At 33.6% G+C, this 26,248-nt stretch overlaps 2 protein-coding genes and 1 pseudogene across 6 annotated transcripts; 2 read left to right on the top strand and 1 right to left on the bottom strand.

Moving 5' to 3' along the window:
- The first annotated feature begins 93 nt into the window (after positions 1-93).
- Positions 94-5,013, top strand: LOC142627772 (uncharacterized). Of its 2 annotated transcripts, none has more exons than XM_075801659.1 (8): positions 94-752; positions 1,407-1,527; positions 1,616-1,683; positions 1,772-1,831; positions 1,914-2,072; positions 3,877-4,023; positions 4,369-4,583; positions 4,706-5,013. In XM_075801659.1, exons 1-8 carry the CDS (start codon positions 297-299, stop codon positions 4,920-4,922), a joined length of 1,443 nt encoding a protein of 480 aa, XP_075657774.1. In that variant the 5' UTR covers positions 94-296; the 3' UTR covers positions 4,923-5,013. The 2 variants fall into 2 exon arrangements, with proteins under 2 accessions (XP_075657774.1, XP_075657775.1); XM_075801660.1 differs by having other exon boundaries at positions 100-756; positions 1,411-1,527.
- Positions 5,014-10,582: 5,569 nt separating this feature from the next.
- LOC142629225 (uncharacterized) lies at positions 10,583-13,394 on the top strand (annotated as a pseudogene).
- A 5,988-nt stretch (positions 13,395-19,382) lies between these two features.
- LOC142627773 (alpha/beta hydrolase domain-containing protein VTE7) lies at positions 19,383-25,953 on the bottom strand. Of its 4 annotated transcripts, none has more exons than XM_075801663.1 (11): positions 25,673-25,953; positions 24,447-24,541; positions 24,271-24,368; positions 24,040-24,089; positions 23,279-23,374; positions 23,094-23,183; positions 21,729-21,821; positions 21,500-21,595; positions 20,470-20,535; positions 20,175-20,353; positions 19,383-19,496 (listed from the first exon to the last, which is right to left on the bottom strand). In XM_075801663.1, exons 1-10 carry the CDS (start codon positions 25,868-25,870, stop codon positions 20,198-20,200), a joined length of 1,038 nt encoding a protein of 345 aa, XP_075657778.1. In that variant the 5' UTR covers positions 25,871-25,953; the 3' UTR covers positions 19,383-19,496; positions 20,175-20,197. The 4 variants fall into 4 exon arrangements, with proteins under 4 accessions (XP_075657778.1, XP_075657777.1, XP_075657776.1 ...); XM_075801662.1 differs by lacking the exon at positions 19,383-19,496 and adding an exon at positions 19,852-19,926; XM_075801661.1 differs by lacking the exon at positions 19,383-19,496 and having other exon boundaries at positions 19,992-20,353.
- Between the last annotated feature and the right edge of the window lie 295 nt (positions 25,954-26,248).

Raw genomic sequence — 26,248 nt, 5'->3', positions numbered from 1 at the left:
TCAATCATCATCCGCTACAGGTTGAAATTTCCTAAAAAATAAATATCCCTAGTTTGACCCTGATATATATAGTATTGATTAAGTGGGCAACCCATTGTATCTTTGAAAAAGTATATATTTGTCTTCAGTTAGTTGCATCTCTCTGACTCTCTCTTCCATTCCCGCAGATTGCGCCATGGTTGTGAACCTTTCCTTCTTTATCTTCATCAAAACTTGATTCCATCCGACTCGACCTTTTTCTCGATCGCGTCGAAATCCATCTATATCCGTCGAAAGATCCGTCGATATCTGGCCAGATGGATATGATTTCGATCGAACCCGACCTGTTTTCGACCAAATCCGGCGAGACAGTTCTCCCCGTCTCCGACTCCGATCAAGACCGACCTCCATCCAACAAGGACCAGACAAGTCGGACCCGAATCCTTAATCCGTTGGCGGCGGATCTGAAAAATCTCTTCTTAATTTGGACTTGGCGCAGAAAACCTAGCGGTGGCGGTGGCGGTGGCGGTGGCGGTGGTAGTGGCTTCTCTGCGATTCCCAAGCTTTTGTTATCCTTCATCGCTAGCGTTGGATGTGGCTTCTCTGCCATTTCCAAAGTCCTTTTATCCTTGATCCCTAGCGGCGGCGGCCGCGGTAGCGGTTGCGGTGGCGGTTGCGGTGGCGGTTGCGGTGGCGGTTGTGGTGGTGGTGGTGGTGGCATCTCTGCGATTCCTAAAGTCTTCATATTCTTCATCGCCATCTTCATGTTATGGGTACGTATTATTATTATCAAATTATATTATCTTGGGCTTTGTCTCATTGATTTTATATTTATTTGTAATTGTGTTGTCTGAATGTTTTTGGGAGATGTTTGGCAAATCACAGAGTTGGTTTACTTCTAATACAAGCTGAACCAAAAAATGAGACTAGTTCAAGTGAAGTTTTTTTTATTTTTATTTTATTTTTTTTATTTTATTTTATGTTATTAAACCCAGTTTTAATTAGCTAACAAGCAGCTTGTGAAAATGTTAAATTTGTATGCATGTCAAAACACTAAAATTTAAAATTTTGACTTTGGAGGGCATGCATTTGAAAGAACCACTTTGAAGATATGGGAATGTATTTAGTTCCCACTTTGAATAATTTTTAAAAACAATTAAAACTAGTATAATGTTGTTCTTGGCTAGCCTGGTCTTTTGATTTGCTACACTCCTTTACTTCTTGGTAATTGCTGTTGTCAGGGAGGCGTACGCGAAAAAAGAAAACATTGGATTAGTGTTTTCTTTATGGAGTGACTACATAATTTGGTTATTAAATGCTAGTTTGGTTCAAATTTTAGAATTGTTCTGAATCTCAACCACTGGAATAAGTTTTAAGGGTTTAGGGTTTGAGTTCGAAAATCTCTGACATGAATATAAATTTTATAGATAGTGATTCCATCATCATCAACTATTAGGAATGGTTTTTCCATTCTGCACCAAGTCCCCGAAGGACATGTTGGGGTTTACTGGAGAGGAGGTGCGCTTTTAAAGACAGTTAATGATCCAGGTTTCACTATGATCCTTTCTTTATGATTTTCATTCTGTAGTTGCTTTCCTAGCACTTATGAAACGTCTGCTTGTACTCAAATTTTCAGGTTTTCATCTGAAGCTGCCTTTTATAACCCGTTATGAGCCTGTTCAAGTAACCCCTCAGACTGATCAGGTAAAATTCGATGAATTTGAAAGTGAAAATTGAAGAATTTCATCTTGTCAATCTAATGCTCAAATCCTTCATGTGAATATAATTGCAGGTGAGGGATATTCCTTGTGGTACAAAAGGAGGTGTAATGATCAACTTTGAGAAGATCGAGGTAAAGTTACAAGATGTTGCTCTTTTTTAACATTATGGTTTCGCTAGGGTTTGAAATGCTCAGCTTATATATGCCTTTTCAGGTTGTTAACCGGCTTCACAAGGACTATGTGCATGACACTTTGCTGAAATATGGGGAGCAGTATGACAAGATATGGATATATGACAAAATTCATCATGAGATCAATCAGTTCTGCAACTCTCATTCTCTTCTGCAAGTCTACATTGATGTTTTCGATCAAGTATGTATACTAAAGAAAACATACCCTTTGGAAAATATTTTGGGAGCTTCTAATTTTGCTTTACACTATAAGAAGTCTTATAAGTGCTATTAAAGTAGTGTACTTTTCTTCCTTTTCTTTAGGAGTTTAATCTGATAGATTGTTTAGCATAGTGAAATTTTAAACTTAAAGTTGAACAATTTGATCCCTCCCCAAAATAAAGTCCCTGCAAGTTGTGCCATGTTCACTTCCAAGGATTTGTTAGAATAATATGGCCCATCATGATATTTTATGATGTCTTTATTATCAATAAATAATTATTCAAAATTTATTGTGAAATTATGCAATATTTAAATGATATAAAATATTGGTATATGAAAATATGTCTACTTGATTTAGTAGACTAAGATTATGATTGCATTCATTATAGTCCTTGACTTGACCATATCCATCCTGATGTAGTCTATTCTTATAGATACATTGTTGGACCATGATGGAAAGGAGGAGCAAGTTAAAATTGCTCAAACAATGATAGACTATAAGGGCTAGTCTTTTGATGGTTAATGCATAATAATCTCGGCAGTCCTTCCATGATGAGATTCATGCATGTTGAGCAATTGGCCTTAATAAATCTATCATATCATTGTCAGTATCTTGGCCTCCTATTTGAAGTTTTGTTATCATTGTGATTCTAGATATGAATGATAGATGAATCCATGCGTTAGTATGAACTTACAAAAGTGATGACACGTTAATGAACTTCTTTATTAATGAATCTTATTAAAGAAGCTGTTTATTAACAAATGCAACATATCTGTTACAAGAATTTTTATTACGATAGGAAGGATTTTATGGCTGGTCATGTCCATTTTGAATGTTATATATATTGTCTAGGCCATACTTGCAAGGGCTGTGAGAAGAGAAAAGAAAACTCTTGTTAATCCTGACTAGCTGAGGAGAGCAATGATGCAGGAGCATCTTCTAAGCTGTTTTAAGATGTTTTTATTTGAACTCAAGCTAGCAGCCTTAGCTGTTGAGAACAGTTAGTTATAGCTCTCTTTGTGTCTAAACAAGAGCCTTAAGGCAGTTAGCTTATATGGAAATCATTCTTATTTGAATTAGTTAGTCTTGTTAATGAATTAGTTGCATGTATTAGATGTAAGCAGGGTTAGTTTGACACTTGGCAAGATATTAATGGTTGTTAGTTGTAGGACAGATTATATAAGTACTCTTGTACTCATTTTGTAATTAATTTTTTTGAGAATTAGTGATTTTTAGCCTTTGTGTGCTTTTCATTGGAACTTAGTGTTCTTGTACAGGTGCATAACCACCTACCAAATGTTCTAAGCAACTCTCATTGCTAAATAAACCCAAAACAGTTCAGCTTACACATCCCCTAAACCAGGCATCCTGATTGCTTGTGAGGTCCTTGAATAATATAATCTAGGAAGAAATTTTTCACATCTTATTATTGTTTTTTATTACATATGCACATGATATTATTATTAATTGATAGATATATTATTATTTGTTTCTCTTGAATTAATGTTTAAGTACAATTCTAATGGGATTATCTCTCTTCGGGAATCTAACCCGTTTAGCCTCAACCCATGATTTGTTTATGAGCGGGTTAGTCATGTTGGGTTCACGGGTCATGTCGGATTTTGTCATCTCTAAGTTAGTGTGAAGTTGCTAGCATTATAACTATACTTCATATAGTTGTGTAACATTATGGTACCATTACCATGAGCTAGTGTAGTGTTTATCAAATCCTTTTCTATATATTTATTTCATGTTATATTGACAAAGCATTTGACTCTCACAGATTGGTGAAAAGATGAAAGATGCTCTCCAGGGTAAGTGCAGACGTAATGCTCCAGGTATTGAAATCATCAGTGTTCACGTTACAAAGCCAACCATCCCAGAAAGCATAAGACGCAATTTTGAACAGTTGGAAGAGGAACGAATAAAGGTTCAGTTTCTTTTTCCTGAATATGAGAAAAGGTCCTTTTAATTTCTTTAATTTTCCTTTGTTAGTTAAGCAAAGCAAATAGACACACACACACACACACAATATGATTCTTGATATGCGGATTCTTTACAAATTAAATGTATTTTTAATGCCCTTTAAGTCAGTTAGTCTTGGTCCAATGTGCATTAACATCACAAGCTTTTTTGCTTACACTCAATTGTTGTACATGCATGTGTTTGCACCCATAACCGGTCAGTGGCAAACATATTGGATAATTTATTATATAATAAGCCTCCTAAGTTAATAGAGTGCATCATTCTGTGTTTTATGTTGTTACTTTGTTAGGTCCTAATTGCTATTGAGAATCAGAGAGTGGTTGAGATAGAGGCAGAGACAAATAAAAAAAAGGCTATCAGTGAAGCTGAGAATAGTGCAAATGTGGGAAAAATCCTTATGGAACAGAAGTTGATGGAAAAGGATAGTGCCAGGAAGGAGCAAGAAATTGAGAACCAGATATACATGGATCGGCAAAAAGTTAAAGCTAATGCAAATCTCTACCGGTAAAAGTTCCATTCACTTTTCAGTTTAAAAGATGTGATTTTTTTTTTTTTTTTTTTTTTGAGAAGATATGAATATGGTACTATAGAAATGACTAATGTTATTGCTCTGTCTACGTCTGTAGGGAATTGAAGGAAGCTGAAGCAAACAACTTGAAGCTTACACCGCAATATCTGGAGCTTAAATTGATTGAGGCAGTTAAAAATATTTTATCTGAGGAAAATGCTGCAATTAAAAAAATTTTATTTGAGGAAAATGTCTTCGTTTACTCTTTTGTGTTTATGTACATGTGTGCGTTTATGTACGTGTGTGCGCGCAGGCTGCTTGTGTACTTCCTGTAACAGCTGAATATCTTCACTTGCCTTTAATTCTTACATGTATGACATTATGTACAACATTATGTGTTATTAAATTGGGCATTTCATATGCGAAGATTATAATATGTCAATTAAGATGGTTTGTTTTGATCATAGAAATAGAGACTTCTAGTTGATATTTTAATGGAACAAGTGTATAAGATACATTGAATTGGACTTTGTGAAATTATTTATTCTATTTACAGCTATAATTGGAATATTAAATCTCATGATTTTCATTTACATAAATTCTCAATTTTGAGGGAATTTTGAACGTGAATATGAAATGTTGTTTTGTTTGATGTATTAGGAGTGAAATTTATTTTGACAATCAAAATTTTAGTACGTTGAGAAATTACACGTAGGTTGTGTTTGGATGACAACGTTTGGATTTGGATTTGAAGACAATTGATTTCAAATGCCTTGATTTGAAATCTTTTAATTTTAAAATTCATTGTTTGAGTCTTTTTAAACAATGAAAGATTTAAAATTAACCATCTGAAATTTTATTGTTTGGATACTTAAATTTGGATTTAAGATTAATAAAATATATATATTTTTATTATAATTTTTCTACATTTTAATTTTAAATACATGAGGTAATATTGATAATCCAATTAACAAGATGATGACTAAACATCTTTAGTCATAGCCAACTAAAAAACAAATCTTGCCAACTATTGACAACTAAAATGTTTTATATTAGTTAGAGAGGACATCTAAATGCATGGTTTTTTTTTTTTTGGCAACATTCAAAATCTCATACTAAAAGATTATTCTAAAACTCTTAACAACTAAAAAGTTCTATATTAAGAGAGAGATTAAAAACCCAAAATGTGTCTTTTACACAACTTCCAGAAGAACAAATTAATGGGGACTAAGTAGAAGTTGAATCCAATCTTTCTTATCATCATCATTTGAAAGAATTTTCAAATACTTAAAAAGACCCTTGCACCTCCATGCATTAACTTCTCAACTATTTTGAATATTTTAAGCCATGTAGTCTTGACACCTTTGAAACTACTATATGTATCTTTTCACCAGATGGTTGTGGATGCTATTGATTTTTCTTTGCTGTGAAGTACTTTTTAAGAGAGGATCCAATATTTGTAACAACTTCAACTAGTGGATCTTTCCCACTCATTTTTCTTTGGTGAGGCTCAACTGCAAAACTTATTGACACCGAATGCTGACATGGTTATTGTGCAATGGGAAAAATCACCTCATCTTCTCCTTCCTCATCCATAAGTTTTATTACATCGTCCATATGTTCTACTCTAATGCCAGTAGCTCTATCTCTTCCACACAAAATCTAAATGTCCTTCCAATTGTCAATAACTTTGTTTTTATAAGCCCCACCTTTTGCATTTTTCTAAAGAAGTAAAGAAAAAAAAAAAAAAATACAAGCAATGAGTAACATAATAAAAACAAAATAATTGAAATCTACAATTTTATAAAGCAAATCCCAATAAATATTGTTCTCACAAAAAACCACAATTTAACATAAAATTCTAAGAATTTCAGAATTTGTTTTCCAGGATTTCACTTATTATAAAAGGCACTCAAATAATCACAAAAAACCCAACCATATGCTAGAAAATTAATCCCAAATGGTCTGTGAAATCAAGCCAAGAGCTCACTTAAAACCCCACTGCAAACCCAGCTCTAAACACCACCAAAAACCAACAAAACATCCCTGCAAATTACCTAAAACTCTACTGAAAAAAATTCAATACAAACAGAAACGTTCGAAAACAGTGCTACCCTAACATAAACTCCCTACTTAAGCTAGTCCACTTCAACAAGGGCATCTACCCTAACATAAACTCCCTACTTAACATGAAAACAGTGCTGCACCATCCCAACATCAGACTAAACTACAGCATCATATTGGTGCCAATCATACCCAACATTTCGTTTTAACAAACAAACCAATCACAAACCCAACTACTAGTAAACTTTTAAGCAAAGGTCATGAAGGATGGAATAAGGTCGAAACCAATTACAACAGAGAACTATGATTAGGATAGAGTCGTAGCCACTTCCTTTTAAAGATCACCCTGACATCTTCAGTATGATTTCCTCTGTTTTGACCTCTCCTCCATGAATTCTTGAGTTTCTTTGAGACCAAATGGGAGATAGTAGGCTTCCAAACCACTTTGCACATGGAACTTATAAGGTTCTTTTCTTTGATACTGGGCTAACCACATCCTCATGGGTGCCAATTAGGCTCAATGCCAACAAGAAGCATTTTTGAAATTACCAGCAATATTAGGAGTACAACATGTGGACATATATCATGATAGCATCTACTGATACTGAAACACCTTTCTAATAGTATATTCTATGTGCTCTCAGAGAAGTGTACCCTTTCTGAGTTTTCTTTTCCCTCACGCTCTTTAGAACCTAGGATCATGAAACCTAAGAAATGTCTGTTCTGTTTTGAGGGACTGTTTGGTACAATGTGAGTGCGGCCTTTGTTGATATGTATGCATGATGGTGTGAATAAAATGAATTTCAATTTATAGAGTTTGAAAAGTAATTTTCCCAAAAAAGAAAAAGAAAAAAGAAAGCATTTTCGACAAAAGGGCAATAGATTCATAAGTTCAACTATGAGGTGGACTTTCTTACATCCGAAATCATATAAGTAAAGGCTTTGAGAGGACGTCCTCTACAATAGTTTTTAGAGTAATATTATAGCTACAAACTATTTGACAACATTTTTATAAATTGATGATGTGGCCAACTTCTTATTGGTTTTCAATTTTCATCAAGGCCCACCATTAACATTATTTTTTCATTTACCAATAACCACGCACCAATCAGCCGTTTGTAAAAAATTTTATAAAAAAGTTTGTATTTCTAACATTACTCATAAGTCATATCTATTCCCACTAGCCCCAATGACATAAGTAGCAGTGATGTTTATGTGGCTAGTCTCATTGACCACGACTCAAGACAATGGGATCGTGGTAAGCTATTCAATTTATTTGATACGGAGACAGCAATGAAAATCCTTAAGATCAATCTTCCCCATCCCCAACAAAATGACAAATTTTTTTGGTGTTTATCAAAATTGGGCTCTTTCTTAGTCAAGTTAGCTTATATGTCAATCATCCAACCCCAGTTAACTAGCCCAAATCCTCTTAGTATTAAAAAATGGAAAGGTCTATGGAAACTTAAGGTCCATGCCAGATTCAAGAATTTCCTATGGAAGATTTCTTGGAGGATGCTCCCTGTAGGTGAGGAGCTGAAAAAAAGATTTCATATCCCATCTATTGAGTGCTTTTTATGCAAGAATGTGGCTGAGACAACTGAACATATTTTCCTCCAAAGTCCTTGGACCTCTCAAGTATGGCTTATGGCTCCATGGCCTTTAAATATGTCTAATTTATCACATATTGATGTTACAAAGTGAGTAAAATGCATCATTGACCCCAAAGAGAAATTGGTAATAAGGGAAGAGGAATCCCGTCATTTCCAATTATATGCCTCAATTGTGTTTGACAGGATTTGGATGCAAAGGAATAAGGCGAGATTGGGCGAAGATATTGGTTTGGTGGTAGATCTAGCCAGGAAAATTCAAAGCTCTTTCAACTAAAACAAAAGGCAGCTTGGGAAGAAGATTGTGGGGGAAAAACTAGAATTGAATGAGTCTGGTTGGACCTCTCCTCTAGCTGGTTGGGTGAAATTAAATTTTGATGTTGCCATAAGAGAGAACAAAACATCAGTTGCAGTGGTGGGCAAAGACAATCATGGCAGAGTTGTTTCGGCTTGGATTGACATTTTGGACCCGGGAAGCCCTTTGTGAGGTGAAGCCAAAGCGGCCTACGCAGTGGTAAATCAAGCAGTTGAGACTGGGCTCAAAAGAGCGATAATAGAAGGTTAAAGACAAAAAGTCATCCTCTCAATGGACTATTGAGGTAATATTGCAAAATATTTTAGCTCTTTGTAATCTGTTTGATGATGTTTCTTTTTCTTTTGTGAAAAGAGAGGGTAATTCCTCAACTCATTTGTTAGCCCTTTGGGCTGCTTTTTGTAACAACTCTGGGCCTGTCTACATCTCTGATCCATCGTTGTTAGTGGCTTAAGCTTTGGAAAAAGATGGGCAAAGGCCCATGAGTTCTTTGTTGTACCCTTCGTGGCTTCCTTTTGTGAAATAAAGATGTTTATTCAGCAACAAAAAAAAAAGAAGGTCATGTGCTGAGTTGGAGTAGAGGTGTGAGCTGGACTATTACCAAGCTTCTAGTCTACTGTGGGCTATTATACAATTAGAGGGTACTAGTAGATGGGTGATGTTTGAGTCTAGTGTTCAGTCGCATTAAATTCGTTGAGATTATAACATGTGTCTACTTTTAAATACAAGTCACCATCTTAACGGGTCCAATGCACTACATGCATTGGACCTATGTCTCACCCCTAGCAGATAACCATTGTCTTGAGTGGGAAGAATTAATTAGTGGGTTACAGCAGCATAATTCAGTTAGAGGTAGTTTACAGGTTGTAACAGATCTTAACTGTAGAGGAACAATTGTAAAAAGATTGCTTGAGGGCTAATAATGAGATATCGAAGAATTAACCTAACTACTACCTAATCTCTCTATTCCGTATCCCCCTCTTCCCTCTTTCATATTTCTTAGGAGGCCGGTTGTCCTTGAATTCAACCACTCAACACACTAAACCCCATTCCCAATTCCGCATCAATTTCATAGCAGGACCTTAACAACATAAAGCATATCAATTTACTATGAGAAAAAAATTCTAGAAGCTCATAATTCAATAAGCATGAGCTGGGGCACCGATTGATTTTAGTGTTGTAACATTTCAGACTATAAGGAAAACAAATGCAAGGAACCTTCTTAGGAGTTTTAAGTCAATATAAAAAATTAATAGCTAACATGTATTAACATAACAAGTTTAAGTAAGACTCTTATTTGGATAGAGTAACAATAAGTATTGTATCAATTTTTTTTAATAAAGTAACGATCGATTTTACTTTTAGCCTAATTTAAATGTTAATTTTTTTTTTTTGGTGTGTGGATAAAGTATCAAATGATAGCTAATATGCACTAACATTAACGTAAACGTAATTAAAAAAATCTAATTTAGGTCAAAACAAAAAAATTAGGATAAAGTAATTAAAAAACTAATATATATATATATATATATATATATATATATATATATATATATAATTGTGGGAGGAAACTTAGTCTTTCCCCAAGAAAGAATCGTCCACTTTGGGAATGGGCTGAGGGCTACCACCCTCATGGATTTGCTCAATCCCACATCGGGGAGAAATTCCTCCCACCTTTGCCTTATAAGCATTGAGCTTAAGTAAGGGTGTACCAATCCGGTGTAGTACATCATCCAATAGGAAAAGAGAAAATATAAAATTAAGTTGCTTGAAATTAAGCCACCACTCAAAAATTGTCCAATATAGAATACAATACTTACGGGACCACAACCCATAATAACATACAATACAGACCTTTAAGATCAACATACAATACAGACCTTTAAGATCAAAGAAAAGAAGCCAAATAACTTTAAGAAGCCTTCTTTATCAAATGCAAAGACAAAGAATTATCAAAATTATCAAATAACTTTAAGAAGCCTTCTTTATCAAATGCAAGATAGGCACGATGCCTGTGGCAGTGGTTTCTCGATTCTCAGTCTTCTTATCGTTCTTCACTATCTTCACAATAGTACGAATTATCAAACTATATTATCTCGGGCTTTATGAACTTTAGAATTGTTCTATATCTCAACCACTGGAATAAGTATTTAGGGTTTAAGTTTGAGAATCTCTAACATGAATATAAATTTTACAGATTGTGATTCCATCATCAATAACTATTAGGAATGGCATGTCCATTTTGCACCAAGTCCCAGAAGGCCATGTTGGGGTTTACTGGAGAGGAGGTGCCCTTCAAAAGACGATTACATATCAAGGTTTGACTATGGTATTTTCTTTATGATTTTCATTCTGTAGTTGCTTTATTTCTTGAACTAACGAAATTTCTGTTTGTCCCAGAAGGCCATGTTGGGGTTTACTGGAGAGGAGGTGCCCTTCAAAAGACGATTACATATCCAGGTTTGACTATGGTATTTTCTTTATGATTTTCATTCTGTAGTTGCTTTATTTCTTGAACTAACGAAATTTCTGTTTGTACTTAATTTTCAGGTTTTCATCTGAAACTGCCTTTTATAACCCATTATGAGCCAGTTCAAGTAACCCTTCAAACAGATCAAGTAAAATTCGATGCTATGAAAGTTGAGGAATTTCATCTTGTCAGTCTAATGCTCAAATCTTTCCTGTGAGTATAATTGCAGGTGAGGGATATTCCTTGTGGTACAAAAGGAGGTGTAATGATCAACTTCGAGAAGATAGAGGTAAAGCTACAAGAGGTTGCTCTCTTTATTAACATCATGGTTTCACTAGGGTTTGAAATTCTCAGCTTATATATTCTTTTTCAGGTTGTTAATCGGCTTCACAAAGATTGTGTATGACACTCTGCTGAACTATGGGGTGCAGTATGACAATACTTGGATATATGACAAAATTCATCATGAGATCAATCAGTTCTGCAGCTCTCATTCTCTTCAGAAAGTCTATATTGATGTTTTCGATCAGGTATGGTCCGTATGGATCCTAAAGAAAACATACCCTCTAAAGCCATAAATGAAAAATATTTTGGCAGCTGCCAATTTTGCTTTACGGTATAATAAGTAGTTCTCAAAATAAATATTCAAAAAAAAAAAACCTCAACACGTTCCCTCTACCACTGTTTCATCAACACCAATCCTTTACTATAAAGTCCATACCACCGCCTCTTGTCTTCTTCAGATCTCTGACTGATATCCACTGCCTCCTTGTCTTCTTCGAATCCCATACGAATCCAAATCTTCAAAAGACCAAACACCCACTAATGCATGTTTACATAAGATCTCCACCGGAAAAATGACCAAACCAATATTTCAGCCCAGCCTACCAACCATAAAGAACCAAACTTCCAGAGAGACATTTCTTTTTGTGGCTGGAATTTGCTGGTGGTGGTAGATGACACGCGTTCATGACGCTGGTGATCTTTTGTTGGTGCGACCAGTAAACTTTGGTGGTGATGTGTTTTTTTTTTTATTTTTTTTTTTTTATAATATTTATTTTGACCAGCTGAAATAAGAAATGCAAAAAAATAAAATATAATTAAATAAGTATCCATGTCAAGTTTTTATTTATGAACCAAAGCTAAAAAAGTGAGACAAAAGATTTAATTCATAAAAAATACTATACTTTTTTTCTTTTCCATGAGTAGCAAGGTTTTGAAATCACTGTAATGGTGTTAAGTTACCTGGATTATTAAAGAGCTGCTTATAACTATATTCATGTAGTTGTGTAACATCATGGTACTACTACGGCGTGAGTGCAAGTGTAGTGGTTATCAAATCCTTCTCTATTCGTTTGTTTCATATTATATTGACAAAGCATTTAACCCTCACAGATTGCCGAAAGGATGAAAGATGCTCTCTAGGGTGACTGCGCACGTTATGCTCCAGGTATTGAAATCATCAGTGTTCGAGTTACAAAGCCAACCATCCTGGAAAGCATACAACGCAATTTTGAACAGATTGAAGTGGAATGCACTAAGGTTCAGTTTCTTTTTCTTGAATACGAGAGAATGTCCTTTCACTTTTTTTTTTCCTCTGTTAGTTAAGCAAATCAAATAGACACACACGTAAAATATGATTCTAGATATGCCGATTCTTTACAAATTATATGTGTTTTTAATTTCCTTAAAACAGTTTAAACCAGTTAGCCTTGGCCCAACAAGCACTAACATCACAAGCTTTTTTCCTTATACCCAATTGCTGCACATGCATGTGTTTGCACCCACAACCGGAAAGTGGCAAACATATTGGATAATTTATTATATAATAAGCCTAAGAAGTTAATAGAGTGCATCATTCTATGTTTTATGTTGTTGTTACTTTGTTAGATCCTAATTGCTATTGAGAAACAAAGAGTGGTTGAGATAGAGGCAGAGACAAATAAAAAAAAGGCTATCAGTGAAGCTGAGAAGAGTGCAAATGTGAGCAAAATCCTTATGAAGCAGCAAGAAATTGAGAACCAAATGTACATGGCTCGGGAAAAAATTAAAGCCGATGCAAATCTCTACCAGTGAAAGTTCCATTCACTTTTCAGTTAAAAAGATACGAATATGGTACTATAGAAATGACTAATGTTATTGCTCTCTCTACGTTTCTAGTTTATCGAAGGAATCTGAAGCAAACAAGTTGAAGCTTACACCGCAATATCTTGAGCTTAAACTCATCGAGGCCATAGTTGCAGATTAAAAAATTTCATTTGAGGAAAAGGTCTTTGCTCTCTCTCTTGTGTGTATGTGTATGCTTACGCGCAAGCTGCTTGGGTACTTCCTGCAACAGCTGAATGTCTAATGTAGTGAATTATCATGCAGATAATGTTAGGATGAGTGCTCTAAAATTGTATTGTTTTATATTGTGTATGATATTATATTTGTATGACAATATGTATGATATTATGTTTATATGACATTATGTACGGCATTAAGTATTAAATTAATAAAAGTTATTTTATTATCTAAAATAATGGTAACATAAATATTTTGACATTATCATAAAGTTCTTAAGACGCATTGTATGTAATTTTATATGATTTAGTTACAGAATATGTAAATTACAACTTTCTTGCAAACTAAATATTTTGATTTCGTAGTCGGTAATCAAATTGGACATTTTATCTGTGAAGACTATAATATACCAACTAAGATGATTTGTCTACATCATAAAAATAGAGATTTTTAGTTGATATATTGATGTATCTTAAGTGTATAAGATATATTGAATTGGGCTGTGTGAGATTAATTATTCTATTTATTACTATAAATAGAATATTAAATCTCACAACTTTCATTTACATAAACTCTCAATCCTGAGGGAATTGTGAACCAGAATATGAAATGTTTTTTTTTTTTCTTTAATGTATTAGGAGTGAAATTTATTTCAACGATCAAACTCTTAGTACGTTGGGAAATCACATATAGTAATAAAGGAACACATACTCTCAAGATGGAATTTATAATCTCTTTCTAGAGATATAAAATATTCATTTGAAATAAGTTTAATGAGTTTAGTTATTTAGAGTATTAGGTCTAACCATTTTAATTAAGAGTTATTAAATTTTTTTTTTTTCATTTGATTTCATAAATATAGGAATAACGTAAAGAATTAAACCGGGAACTTAAGAATTAAGCTATATTTTATGACTTTGTGTTACTAACTCACTATGAATATTTTTATGGAGGAGTTAATTGATTAGATAAAAAAGTATTGGCCTAGAGTGGAATTATATTTATGAATTATCCCAAGGAGAAAATAATATGGGCAAATTACAACTTACTTACCTGTAGTTTGGCCGAAATTTAAGTTGTCTACTTGTGGTTTGGCCAAAATTCAAGTTGCCTACCCATGGTTTAAAATTTGACATTTTACCCACCTGGGGTTTAATCGAAATTTAAGTTGTCTACCTGTTATATGTAATCCCATTATGCAAGTGTTTCGTTGGATTGTTTTTTATTTTATTTGATCTTGTATTTTTATGTTTCTTGTGTTTTTGGATGAAAGAGACATAAAAGTAGAGCAAAATTGCATACATAAACTTGTTTTTAACAGAATTGGATTATGGAACTCTAATTGAGCTAACTTAGGTGAGTAAAGTGTTAAATTTTAAACCACAAGCAACTTAAATTTCGGTCAAACCACATATGGGTAAGTTGTTATTTGCCCAAATAATATTTTATTGTTGCAAAGCTAAATGCACATGGGACACGTCAATCAAAAATAGTCCCTGTGAAGAAAAGCCAAACGCATGAATTGCCAACGGTAAACCGAAAGCTAGTTTTTTTATTAGGTTAAACAGAAAATAACCAATGACAAAGCCACATTGGGGCCAAGGAGGCTATGGTCCCCCCCCCCTCCCCCCGCCTAGCTTTTCAAAATTTCCACTAATAGTAGTAACAAAACTGAATTTGATCTTTATAATTACTTGTCGGCCCCCTAATCTTTTGAGAAAAAAATTCAAAACAGATTATTTCCTTTCAAAATTCCATTTGGTCTCTTTCAAATTTTGAAATTTGGTTCGAAAAAAATCTAAAAAAGAAATAACACTTGCGCATTCTTTGGCAACAAAGTGGGTGTTTGGTATATGCACTTAAAAACATATATTTTGTTGTTTGAAAACATGTGAAAATACGTATGGGTAAAAAAAGTGCGTAGAAATTCATGTAATGTTATTTGAAAATTGAAAACATGTGTTTGAAGTTATGTATCAAGCAGCCCCAAAGCCTATCCAAAATCCATATATATATATATATATATATATATTTTTTAAAAAAAACCTAAATGCTTAGGGCTCTATTCAATGCATCAAGATTCCTCCAAATACGAGAAAAAAAAATCCCTATAGTTATAGCTAAAAGTTGTTGTTTACTCAAAAACATAAGCTGAAAATAAAAATATTAAAAAAAAAAAATTCTCAGCCCAACTCTAGCAGTATCTGTTTTTCTTTCTCCCTCTCTCCTTATGAATGTGCTGCTAGTTGGTATGTATAGAGTCTTTAGATTTGGCGATATTATCTAAGTTTACTGACTTCTAGGGTATGTTTAATTGGGGTGAAAACAAGTAGGATGGAAAATAGGGAGAGAAAAATATGGTGGAAAATGACATTTTTCACCATTTAGTTCAGGAGAGAAAATAAGAAAGACAGAAAATGGGGAGGAAAATAATCCCTTCGGGCCCACACTTTTTTATCCTCCCAATTTGAGAGGAAAATGAGGAGGAAAAGATGTTGAATGATGTAATTTACACAAATACTCTCACTTTATTGCACTTATCTACCCCTCACTTTCCCACTGTTATATAGTAATGATATAATAGTCAATTTATATAAACAACATTTTCTATCCTCTCATTTTTCTCTCCAACCAAACAAAAAAGTTTTTCACCCTCCCACTTTTCCACTCCTCCAATCAAACACACATGAGGGAAAACTAAATCTTTTCTATCCTCCCACTTTTCTATCATTCCACTAATTTTTCATCCTCCTACTTTTCCACTCTTCTAATCAAACGAACCCTTGATATTAAGTTTTAACTTTTGTAGTTTCTAAATTTTTTGTTATTATTAAAAGTGGTAAGTGGGTAACAACTAGTTTGCACTGAGGATTTTTTTTCCATTGACTTGTTTTCTGGTTAGGTTTAACACATTTGACCTTTTTGTTTTTTAATGAAGCACTGAAGTAAGTTCATTGCCTTCACAAAAAACAAGTTATTATATTTTATTTTTATTCCAAATTTGATTGTATTGATTGGCTTATATTATTATATTCGAATACTAGCCTATGCAATTGTTATAGAGAGCTATTTAGTTCTACAATTTTCTTTTAAGACTATATAACTAGATAATAAAATTTTATTTAGATTTTATAATTGGAGTAGACATATTGATATATGAAGAGAAAAAAGTGTTCAAGATTTGAAGGTTATCACTCATTCATATATTTCAAATGTTGAAACCCCTAAAATGACTCAAAGTTGTGAACTTAAAGAAATAGATATTGTTTTCTTAAAATGTGATCTTGGATTACAACTACTAATATCTCCATTAATAGACTTGTTGAACATTTCAAAGTTGAGCCATATTAAAATACAAGTTAGGATTAATAACAATCCGAGCCTAAAAATCAACTATTAATGATTTCAGTAGCAAAAAAGAATATAAAGTTTTTTTTTTTTTGAGAAGGAATATAAAGTAACTTTGTTGAGTTAAAGTTAATTTATGAAAAACACTGATTTTACTTTTTAGTCATGATTTTTTTTTTTCAACTTAAGAACTCTATTCCCCCGGCCGCCCCTAGCTTTTCAAAATTTCCACTAATAGTAGTAACAAAACCATATTTGATCTTTATAATTACTTGCTGGCCCCCTAATATTTTGAGGAAAAAATTCAAAATAGATTATTCCCTTTCAAAATTCCATTTGGTCTCTTTCAAATTTTAAAATTTGGTTCGAAAAAAATCTAAAAAAGAAATAACACACGCGCATTCTTTCGCGACAAAATGGATGTTTGGTATATGCGCCAAAAAACTTGTATTTTGTTGTTTGAAAACATGCGTGGAAATACGTGTGTAAAAAAAGTGTGTAGAAATGCGTGTAATGTTATTTGAAAATTGAAAACATGAATTTGAAATTATGTATCAAACAGCCCCAAAGCCTCTCCAAAATCCATATATATATATATATATATAAAAAAAAAAACCCTAAATGCTTAGGACTCTATTCAATGTATTAGGATGCCTCCAAATACGAGAAAAAAAAAATCCCTATAGTTATAGCTAAAAGTTGTTGTTTACTCAAAAACATAAGCTGAAAATAAAATTATTAAAAAATAAAAACAAAAACTAAATTCTCAGCTCAACTCTAGCAGTATTTGTTTTTCTTTCTCCCTCTCTCCCTATGACTGTGCTGCCAGTTGGTATGTATAGAGTCTTTAGATCTGGCGATATTATCTAAGTTTATTGACTTCTAGGGTATGTTTGGTTGGGGTGAAAACAGGGAGGATAGAAAATAGGGTGAAAAATGACGTTTTTAACCGTTTGATTCAGGAGAGAAAACAAAAGAGACAGAAAATGGGGAGGAAAATAATTCCTCTGGGCCCACACTTTTTTATCCTCCTAATTTGGGAGGAAAATGGGGAGGAAAAGATGCTGAATGATGTAATTTACACAAATATCTTCACTTTATTGCACTTACCTACCCCTCTCACTTTCCCACTATTATATAGCAAGGACATAATAGTCAATTTATATAAACAACATTTTTCATCCTCTTATTTTTCTTTTCAATCAAACAAATTTTTTTTTCACTTTCCCACTTTTCCACCCTTCCAACCAAACACACATGAGGGAAAACTACATCTTTTCTATCCTTCCACTTTTTCATCCTTCCACTAATTTTTTATCCTCCCACTTTTCCACTCTTCCAACTAAATGGACCCCTAATGTTAAATTTTAACTTTTGTAGTTTCTAAATTTTTTGTTATTATTAAAAGTGGTAAGTGGGTAACAACTAGTTTGCACTGAGCATTTTTTTTTTCCATTGACTTGTTTTCTGGTTAGGTTTAACACATTTGACCTTTTTGTTTTTCTATGAAGCATTGAAGTAAGTTTATTGCCTTCACAAAAAACAAGTTATTATATTTTATTTATATTCCAAATTTGATTGTATTGATTGGCTTATATTATTATATTCGAATACTAGCCTGTGCAATTGTTATAGAGAGCTATTTAGTTCTACAATTTTCTTTTAAGGCTATATGACTAGATTATAAAATTTTATTTAGATTTTATAATTGGAGTAGACATATTGATATATGAAGAGAAAAACGTGTTCAAGATTTGAAGGTTATCACTCATTCATATATTTCAAATGTTGAAATTTCAAATGTTGAAACCCCTAAAATGACTCAAAGTTGTGAACCTAAAGAAATAGATATTGTTTTCTTAAAATGTGATCTTGGATTACAACTACTAATATCTCCATTAATCGACTTGTTGAACATTTCAAAGTTGAGCCATATTAAAATAGAAGTTAGGATTAAAAAAAATCCGAGCCTAAAAATCAATTATTAATGATTTCAGAAGCAAAAAAGAATATAAAGTAACATTTTTTTTTTTTGAGATGGAATATAAAGTAACTCTCTTGAGTTAAAGTTAATTTATGAATAAAACACTGATTTTACTTTTTAGTCATGATTTTTTTTTTTTCAACTTAAGAACTCTATTCCCCCTCAAAAAAAACTTAAGAACTTCATTAAAATTAGCTTGGCCCCTAAAGAAAAATTTCTGACTCCGCCTCCACAGATAACTGAAAGCTAGTTGAAAACAAAACGTGAGATCCCCAAACAGTGTGATGGTAACCACAAACGGTAAAGACAAAAGACTCACTTTCCTTAAATCGTATTTTCAAGCATTTAATTATTGACATCCACATGGTAAATCTGAACAAGGTTTTGCTTGATTTAGCAATGGTAGCTAGTATTAGACTCACTTTTTCAAGGTGGATTACATAATTTTCTGGGAAGTGACTCAGAAAAGTAGATCTAGCGCCTCACAACTTCATATCTTTACATTGATATCATTAAAATCCTGAGCATGTTTTCGTACCACCATTAATTCTAGCTACTCACACTACAAAATCCCTTCCATTAACTAAAGTTGTATAGACTGCTTTTCCAGGTACAGCTTCTATTGCTGATCTGCATTGCATTCTTATTTATCTGCTCATAAAAGGAAAAGAAAAGCATTTGTATGTGTTTTGGTCTCATTTGTTCCTGTGAAAAGAGAAAATTTTGTTTGACAAGAGTTTTGGTCCCAAGCTTCATCATCAGCCTTTCTAGCAAGAAATTTTGCTAAGCATATCACATTCAAACACTAGTAGATGTTTGAATACAATCTTGCCATTCCTTTCAATGAAAATGATTCCTGGTCAGCTGCAGCCCTACTTTTATAGATAACATGCAATATCGTATACATTAAGTTTCAATTCCAACAACAATTTTAGGGTCAGATTCAACAGACTATTGATCAAAGTTGCCACATAAATAAAGTGTATATTAGTTTTTGGAAAAACTCTTCACAAGATATGGTTATTGGGCTAATAATTCTCATCAAAACTAACACTTTGATTACTAAAACAGGATACATAACAATGATAACGGAAGTCCTCTGAATCTTTAAAAGCACTAAACCATTTTGATACTGAAGCATGCAGTATTGTTCTTCTATCCAACTTCCTCATCAATTTGTAGAAAGAAGCAAGAAATTTGCAACAGGATGCAGAGTCCATTTTGGTAAGCAAACAATCAGATGCAAATATAGGAAATTAAGCAATTCCTGAATGGGTAATTGAAGCATCACATGGATGTGAAATTGATTATAATAGTTTTCTACGCAGGACATTGTTAATAAGTTACATATTTAATTCAGTTTTAATGCATACAATGATACAAATAAAATGACTGGCAGCATCTATGTCAATTACGAATAAGTTTCTTGCTGAACAAATAATAAAAAGATGGCTTGTCATCTTCAAGCAAAATGGAATGCAAATTGTGATAGTCTTTCACATTTACAAAAATTACCTTGGACTAGTGGAAAGTGGACTTCAATATTGGGAAACACATTCAGCCTCTTTATAGCAATCTTCATGAACAAAATCCACAATCAATTTGGCAACTGAGTTTGGCCTCTCAACATGAGGAAGATGACCACAATCTGGTATTTGACGTATAGTTGCATTTGGCAGTTCACAGTGCAGTCTCTGCATAATGCACCAAGAATTAAGCAAATCTGTTATTCCAACTGAATCCTGAGCATGTTTTCCATTACTTATCTGTTGCATTCTATCAATGCTTTATATAAATAAAATAAACTAACCACTGCAAGCTTGTTACTAATGATCTGGTCATCCTCACCCCATATGATAAGTGTCTTCTGCTTTACCTGGTAAACAAAATTGAAAACAGCATTTTCAGAGACAGTAAAATTTTGTGGCATTCAATTGAGATATGAGATTTTCATTAGAAGGGGATAGAGAGGTGGGGGGTGAAGAGGTAAAAACACGAACACAACTAAGTATATGCCAATAAACCTTCTTCTGGAACTTAAGGCAGGTTCATTTCCACACAAAATTTAAGGAACACTCTTATCAGGATCCTCTCTCTCTCTCTCTCTCTCTCTCTCTCTCATACACACACAAATAGTACATCTTCAATTATTCTTGTCATGGATAATTTATTTAACAACTTTGAGCTCAAAATGGCAACTCCAGTGATATGTGAGGAAGACAAGTGACTTGTAGTAAATTTCATGCTTAGATCCACCAAACTTATGTCATGGACACCTGCCACGTGTTCTATACCGGCAAAAGAGGGGGGAGAGAGGGGGCGGGGGGAGGGTTTAGAAAACTTCCTCTAATAAAAATTATTATTGTTGTTATTTAAAAAAAAAAAAAAAAAAATTTCTCAAAGAACTTAAGGATCCAGAAAAGAGATTGGGAAGAGCAGCACAAATTAATAAACACGATAAAAAACCGAGGCAGTTGCATCTGCCAATTAAATTTCCCATGTTGGAGATCATTCAGAAGTTGCTCCAGGGATTTATTGACCATCTTTTGGGGCACCAGAAAGTTAAAAAGATCAAGCAATAAGAGAAATGAAATGCCTGAAAATGAATGAAGGATCTATGACCTCTTGGACACAATGTCCTTTTCCATCAACCATCAAATTTTCTCCTTGACATGCACCATAGTCCATAGATATCTGTTATATGCAAACTTAAGTTTCCCCTTCTCTAAGCATTGTTCCCACTCCATTTGTTTTATAACAAGGGTCCTCTTTTGTATATACAGGACAAAACGACACAATAACATTTGTTGATTTAAATGACAAAGCAATTTGGCATATACCTGTTGTATCTGTGCACTAACATTATAACCCCCGCTAATCATAAAATCCACAGTTGCATCTTCCCACCAAGGATATAGACAATGCAGGCGGCCCACCTAGATTAGATAACAGGAAAAAAACATCATTAGATCCAAGATCACCAATGCAGCACCCCATATTTTTAAAGATATTATGATACAGTAAGACTAATGACATAAAAACTAGAACTTTTTCTGAGTATACACTCACATTAGTCCAATCTAAGCTGGTACCAAATGAGATGCCAGTGAAGGCCAAAACATTTACATATAAACGCAGTGGGATGCTCTTCAATAAACAAACCTGATCCAAAAAGAGTGCCCACAGTCATTGTTAATTAATGTATAACACAACCTCCCCACCCCCCCCACCCCCCCAAAAAAAAGGGTTAGGCATAAATAAAGAAGGCTTATTTTGCTTTGCTTTTAAATTTTAACATCTAACTTCCTTTTTTTTTTTTTTTAAGACAACTATGGTCATATTATGTACTTTGCATTTGTATAAGCGACTTACTAGAATCCATTATTGCAAAGTACTTAGTCATAATAGGTGCTGTTAGAGAAGAAAACACAATCAACAGTTTTTATAATGTTAGGTGATGAATAAAAGGATAGCATACCAAAACCAGAACATATCATCTGCATTAGTTGATCTTTAATGTTTAATGGTTAATTCTGAGACACTTTCACATGAAATTAAAATGTTAAAATTACAGATTGTATGAGGTGAACCATGTATAAAAAATGCAAAATGCAATGTGCTGAGGCAATTATAATGCTTGCTCCTCCTCTCTCACATTTTTGCAGGCAAGTCCAAAAAGCAAGAGGCAACAGTTTTCATTTGGTTGGAAAACCTGTAAATATCACTGAATTGAAGGTAACAACTAACTACATATATTATCCACTATCAACTCTTGTAAACCTGAGGGACCTCAGAAACTAGAAAGTTTCAATTTTTGGTAATTTTCCTTCAGGTAAATTAATAAGAATAGCATGATGCAAAGCTTATATCTGATCAAAATTATTTGACAATTCTCCTGTTTCTGAAGCCTCTCATAGAAAAGACTGAAGCATTACTATGTATCGACATTTGAGAATGAAGTATACAAGCTTTATATATGATGAAAAAATGAGTCCATATTAACATCTAAACACAAGCATCATAATCAATGATTAACTAAAGGGATCATGGGTGGCTAAGCACTCATGCAGAGGGTGTTGAGTTGGATAGTGGCAATATGAGGGAAAGTATTCAGGTGGTTTGTATAAAGAACAATATAATTCATTTGAAGAAGAAGAAGCCATGATCTCACCTCCAGCTTATTCCTATAAGGAGGAGAGGTGCCATTTGAGCAGTGCATGTGTACTTAACAATAAAAATAGATAAACTGACTGAAGACATCACTAACAGAAAGGAAACCTCTAAATAAAACAATATTAACATAAGTTAAGGCTCAGGCAATGAGCAAAAAAAAAACATGACTTTTATAACGTGATGGCCTTAAATAAATTTTGATAGCAAAAATAATTAAAAATTGTTAGTAGTATGGACTAATAGATTTATGGAAAGACTCACCCCAGCATATGCTGCAATTCTGGGTAAAGTTGCTAGATTTCCTGTGCCTTCTGCATACACACTTGCATCAATTAAAACCAGCTTTTCAATCTGAAAAAGGTGAACTAGAAACAATGATGTTTCATAGAACATTAGAGGGTGGATCGAGGTTCATAATCATAAGTTCAATTATTCAATATACTCACGGCTTCTGGATGGTTAGCTACAAAGTCAATTGCAACAGCAGCACCAAGGCTTGGTCCAACCAATATCATCGGCCTTTTGATGTGTGATTTCCAAAGCTGTTGTTGAGATGAGACAAGTCCATTTAAGGATAAAACACGATGAATGCGAACAAGGCGCTATCATTATGTACTGGAGATAGGTTCTTCTGCCAATGATATGCCCACAAAACTTAAACATGCAATGGATTCTCGATTTCATTTAAACTGATTAATAGAATATATTGAATCAAAGCTTCATAACAATGCCAGCAAAACTTAGCCACATCACTAACTTATAAAGGACATGCAAATAAGCTGTCAAAGTGTCATATGTGATCAGTGGCCTTTTGATGTGTGATTTCCAAAGCTGTTGTCGAGATAAGATGAGATAAATCCAATTAAGGATAAAACATGATGTATGTAAACAAGGTGCTATCATTATGTACTAGAGATAGGTTCTTCTGCCAATGACATGATGATATGCCCATAAAATGCAACATGCAATTGACTGTCAATTTTATTTAAACTAATACAAAGAATATATTGACTCCAAGCTTCATAAAAATGCCAGAAAAACTTAGCCATATCACTTATAAAGGACATGCAAATAAGCTGTCAAAGTGTCATATGTATGTTTTAGGCTTCCTATTATATTTTAAGCTTCCATCACAATACAAATTTGGTGATAAAATTTCCTTCATATACACAAGAATAAAAGACATCCATGAACCAATAAGAAGTACCTGATAAAAGTGTTCACGCTTAGATGCCACTTTACATGGTGGAAGCCTTTCTGACATGTGAAACAAGAAACAAAGCATTTTTTCTTAAAAAAGAGTAAACACGCAACAACAACAAAGCTTTAGTCCTAGAAAGGATATGCCTAGTATGTCTAGAGCCCAAGTAAATGCTAATTTGCTAATAGGCCAAAAAACCCATATATACACGCACAAACACAAGCAAATAAAACAAACCTAAATCAGAGAAACCCCAACCAAGTATGTCCACAGCCCAAGTCTCTAAACCAGCCTCCTCAAGCAACGGATATGTGTACCTCCATTCTAAACAGGAGCTGAATAATAAGATCTAGTGGTGAACTACAAAGACAAATTAAGCAAATGAATTCTTTCAAAACAGTAATGCTAAAGACCTGTCAAAACCATGGAGAAGAACAACTGGACTTGTCTTGCTCTGTATTAACGGCCTCACACAACTACTCATGATACTATTATCCGAGAAGCTGACCTGCAATTTTTGGCAGGCACGTTGTATTAAAAAGGATATATGCAGTCAGAAATAGGAAATATTATATCTTGGGAGTCAAGTAGGCTCAAGTAGAGACTACGGAAAGTATGTTATGATTGAAGAAAAATCCTACGTCCTGCTAAGAGTGTTCCACTTTATATTCTACCAACTATAGTATGACACGTGTCAAATATATATTTTTAACTTTATACTTCAATTAATTTATAAAGAAAAACCAGGAGAAGTGGTGGCTAGGATTGGTAGAGTATAAAATGGAACACCCACATTGGGACAAAGAATGTTTATTCATTATGCATTGTTATCCAACCTAATGCATAATATATAGCTAATAGAATATATATCACTACTGTACTTCTAGAGTTAAGTTGTTAACATACTTTAAGATTAGATGGACAATCTGTCTCCTAAAAATCAATAATAAATATAAAACGTCTAGGAAATAAGTAAATGCATGAATAGTTTTGGGAAAAAGAGGAATGCAAGGCTTGGCCGATGTTAAAATAATAATTAAATAGTTAAATATTCTCTTAATTCCATTCATCCCATCTATTTTGTTAGTTCTCTATTCTATTTTGGAATGTCCCAAATGGACACACCAAATAATGGTAGTATGATCCTCTTTGAAGAGAAAATTTACGCATAATATTGATAATTTTCCTAACTTACCCTCTAGTTTATTTGAAGAGAAATGTCATGTCCATGACGTTGTCAAAACACCTTCACAAACAATCATAAGGGACTGGATATTACGGGTTTTTATTGATGGTAGAAAAAATAATTTCAGTGGTAGATTTAATTTTGAACCAATAACAACTTACTATATATAATTTGTTGTGAAAGTATATATATATATATATACACACACATACTTTCACTAAGCATGAGCAACAAAATAAAAAAGCAGTAGCATATTTTAGCATTATTTTACACAGGACACTAAAATATATATATATATACACACACACATACTTTCACTAAGCATGAGCAACACTAAAATATTAAACAATGCTACAAAAATTCAATGGCAAATATAAATAAGTAAGCAGCTTATAATGGAAGATGCCTTTGGTGAATATTTTAAAGAAGACAAGAGTGAGAGAGTTTACGTACAGGTACAGGAAGTCTGTCAATCCTCGTGGCGAGCTTACGAGCGAAAGTGTCTTTAATATTCTCCACTTGCTTTGGGAGAAACGAAGGGAATGACAACTCGGCGAAACACACTGTCCCACCACTGCGTTTCTTCGTCATCGGCATTGTAATTGTTGCTGTTGCTGGTGCTGGTGCGAAGCTAGCTGTGAGGGCCACCATCGTTCCCAGCTCCAACTCCAACTCCAATGCACTCTGTTCTCTCCTCTATCTGCAAATAAAAAATATGCGGTGGAGTGCATTTTAGAAATGAAAAAAATAAAAAATCATTTATCAAATTGTAGTGTGAGGTGTTGGGCCAGCCAAAGAGGCCCAGAAACACTGAGACGCCTTTTAAAGAAGATCTATGTGTCCAAGTTTTTTTTTTTTTTTCTTTTTGAAAAAAAAAAAACTTTACCTATTGATTGCTTAATGGTTTACCATGTGTCCGATACTTGTAACAACTTTCTAAAAAGACCTGTGGGGTCCATCTCATGTAGGACAGTAATTTTATGGAGTAATTATTAAGTATTATCTGAGTATAATGATATGATGCTCACT

This window comes from Castanea sativa, chromosome 3 (genome assembly GCF_040712315.1).
Source record: "Castanea sativa cultivar Marrone di Chiusa Pesio chromosome 3, ASM4071231v1".
In the NCBI taxonomy this organism is placed as follows: domain Eukaryota; kingdom Viridiplantae; phylum Streptophyta; class Magnoliopsida; order Fagales; family Fagaceae; genus Castanea; species Castanea sativa.
This window is presented reverse-complemented; position numbering and strand designations above follow the sequence as displayed.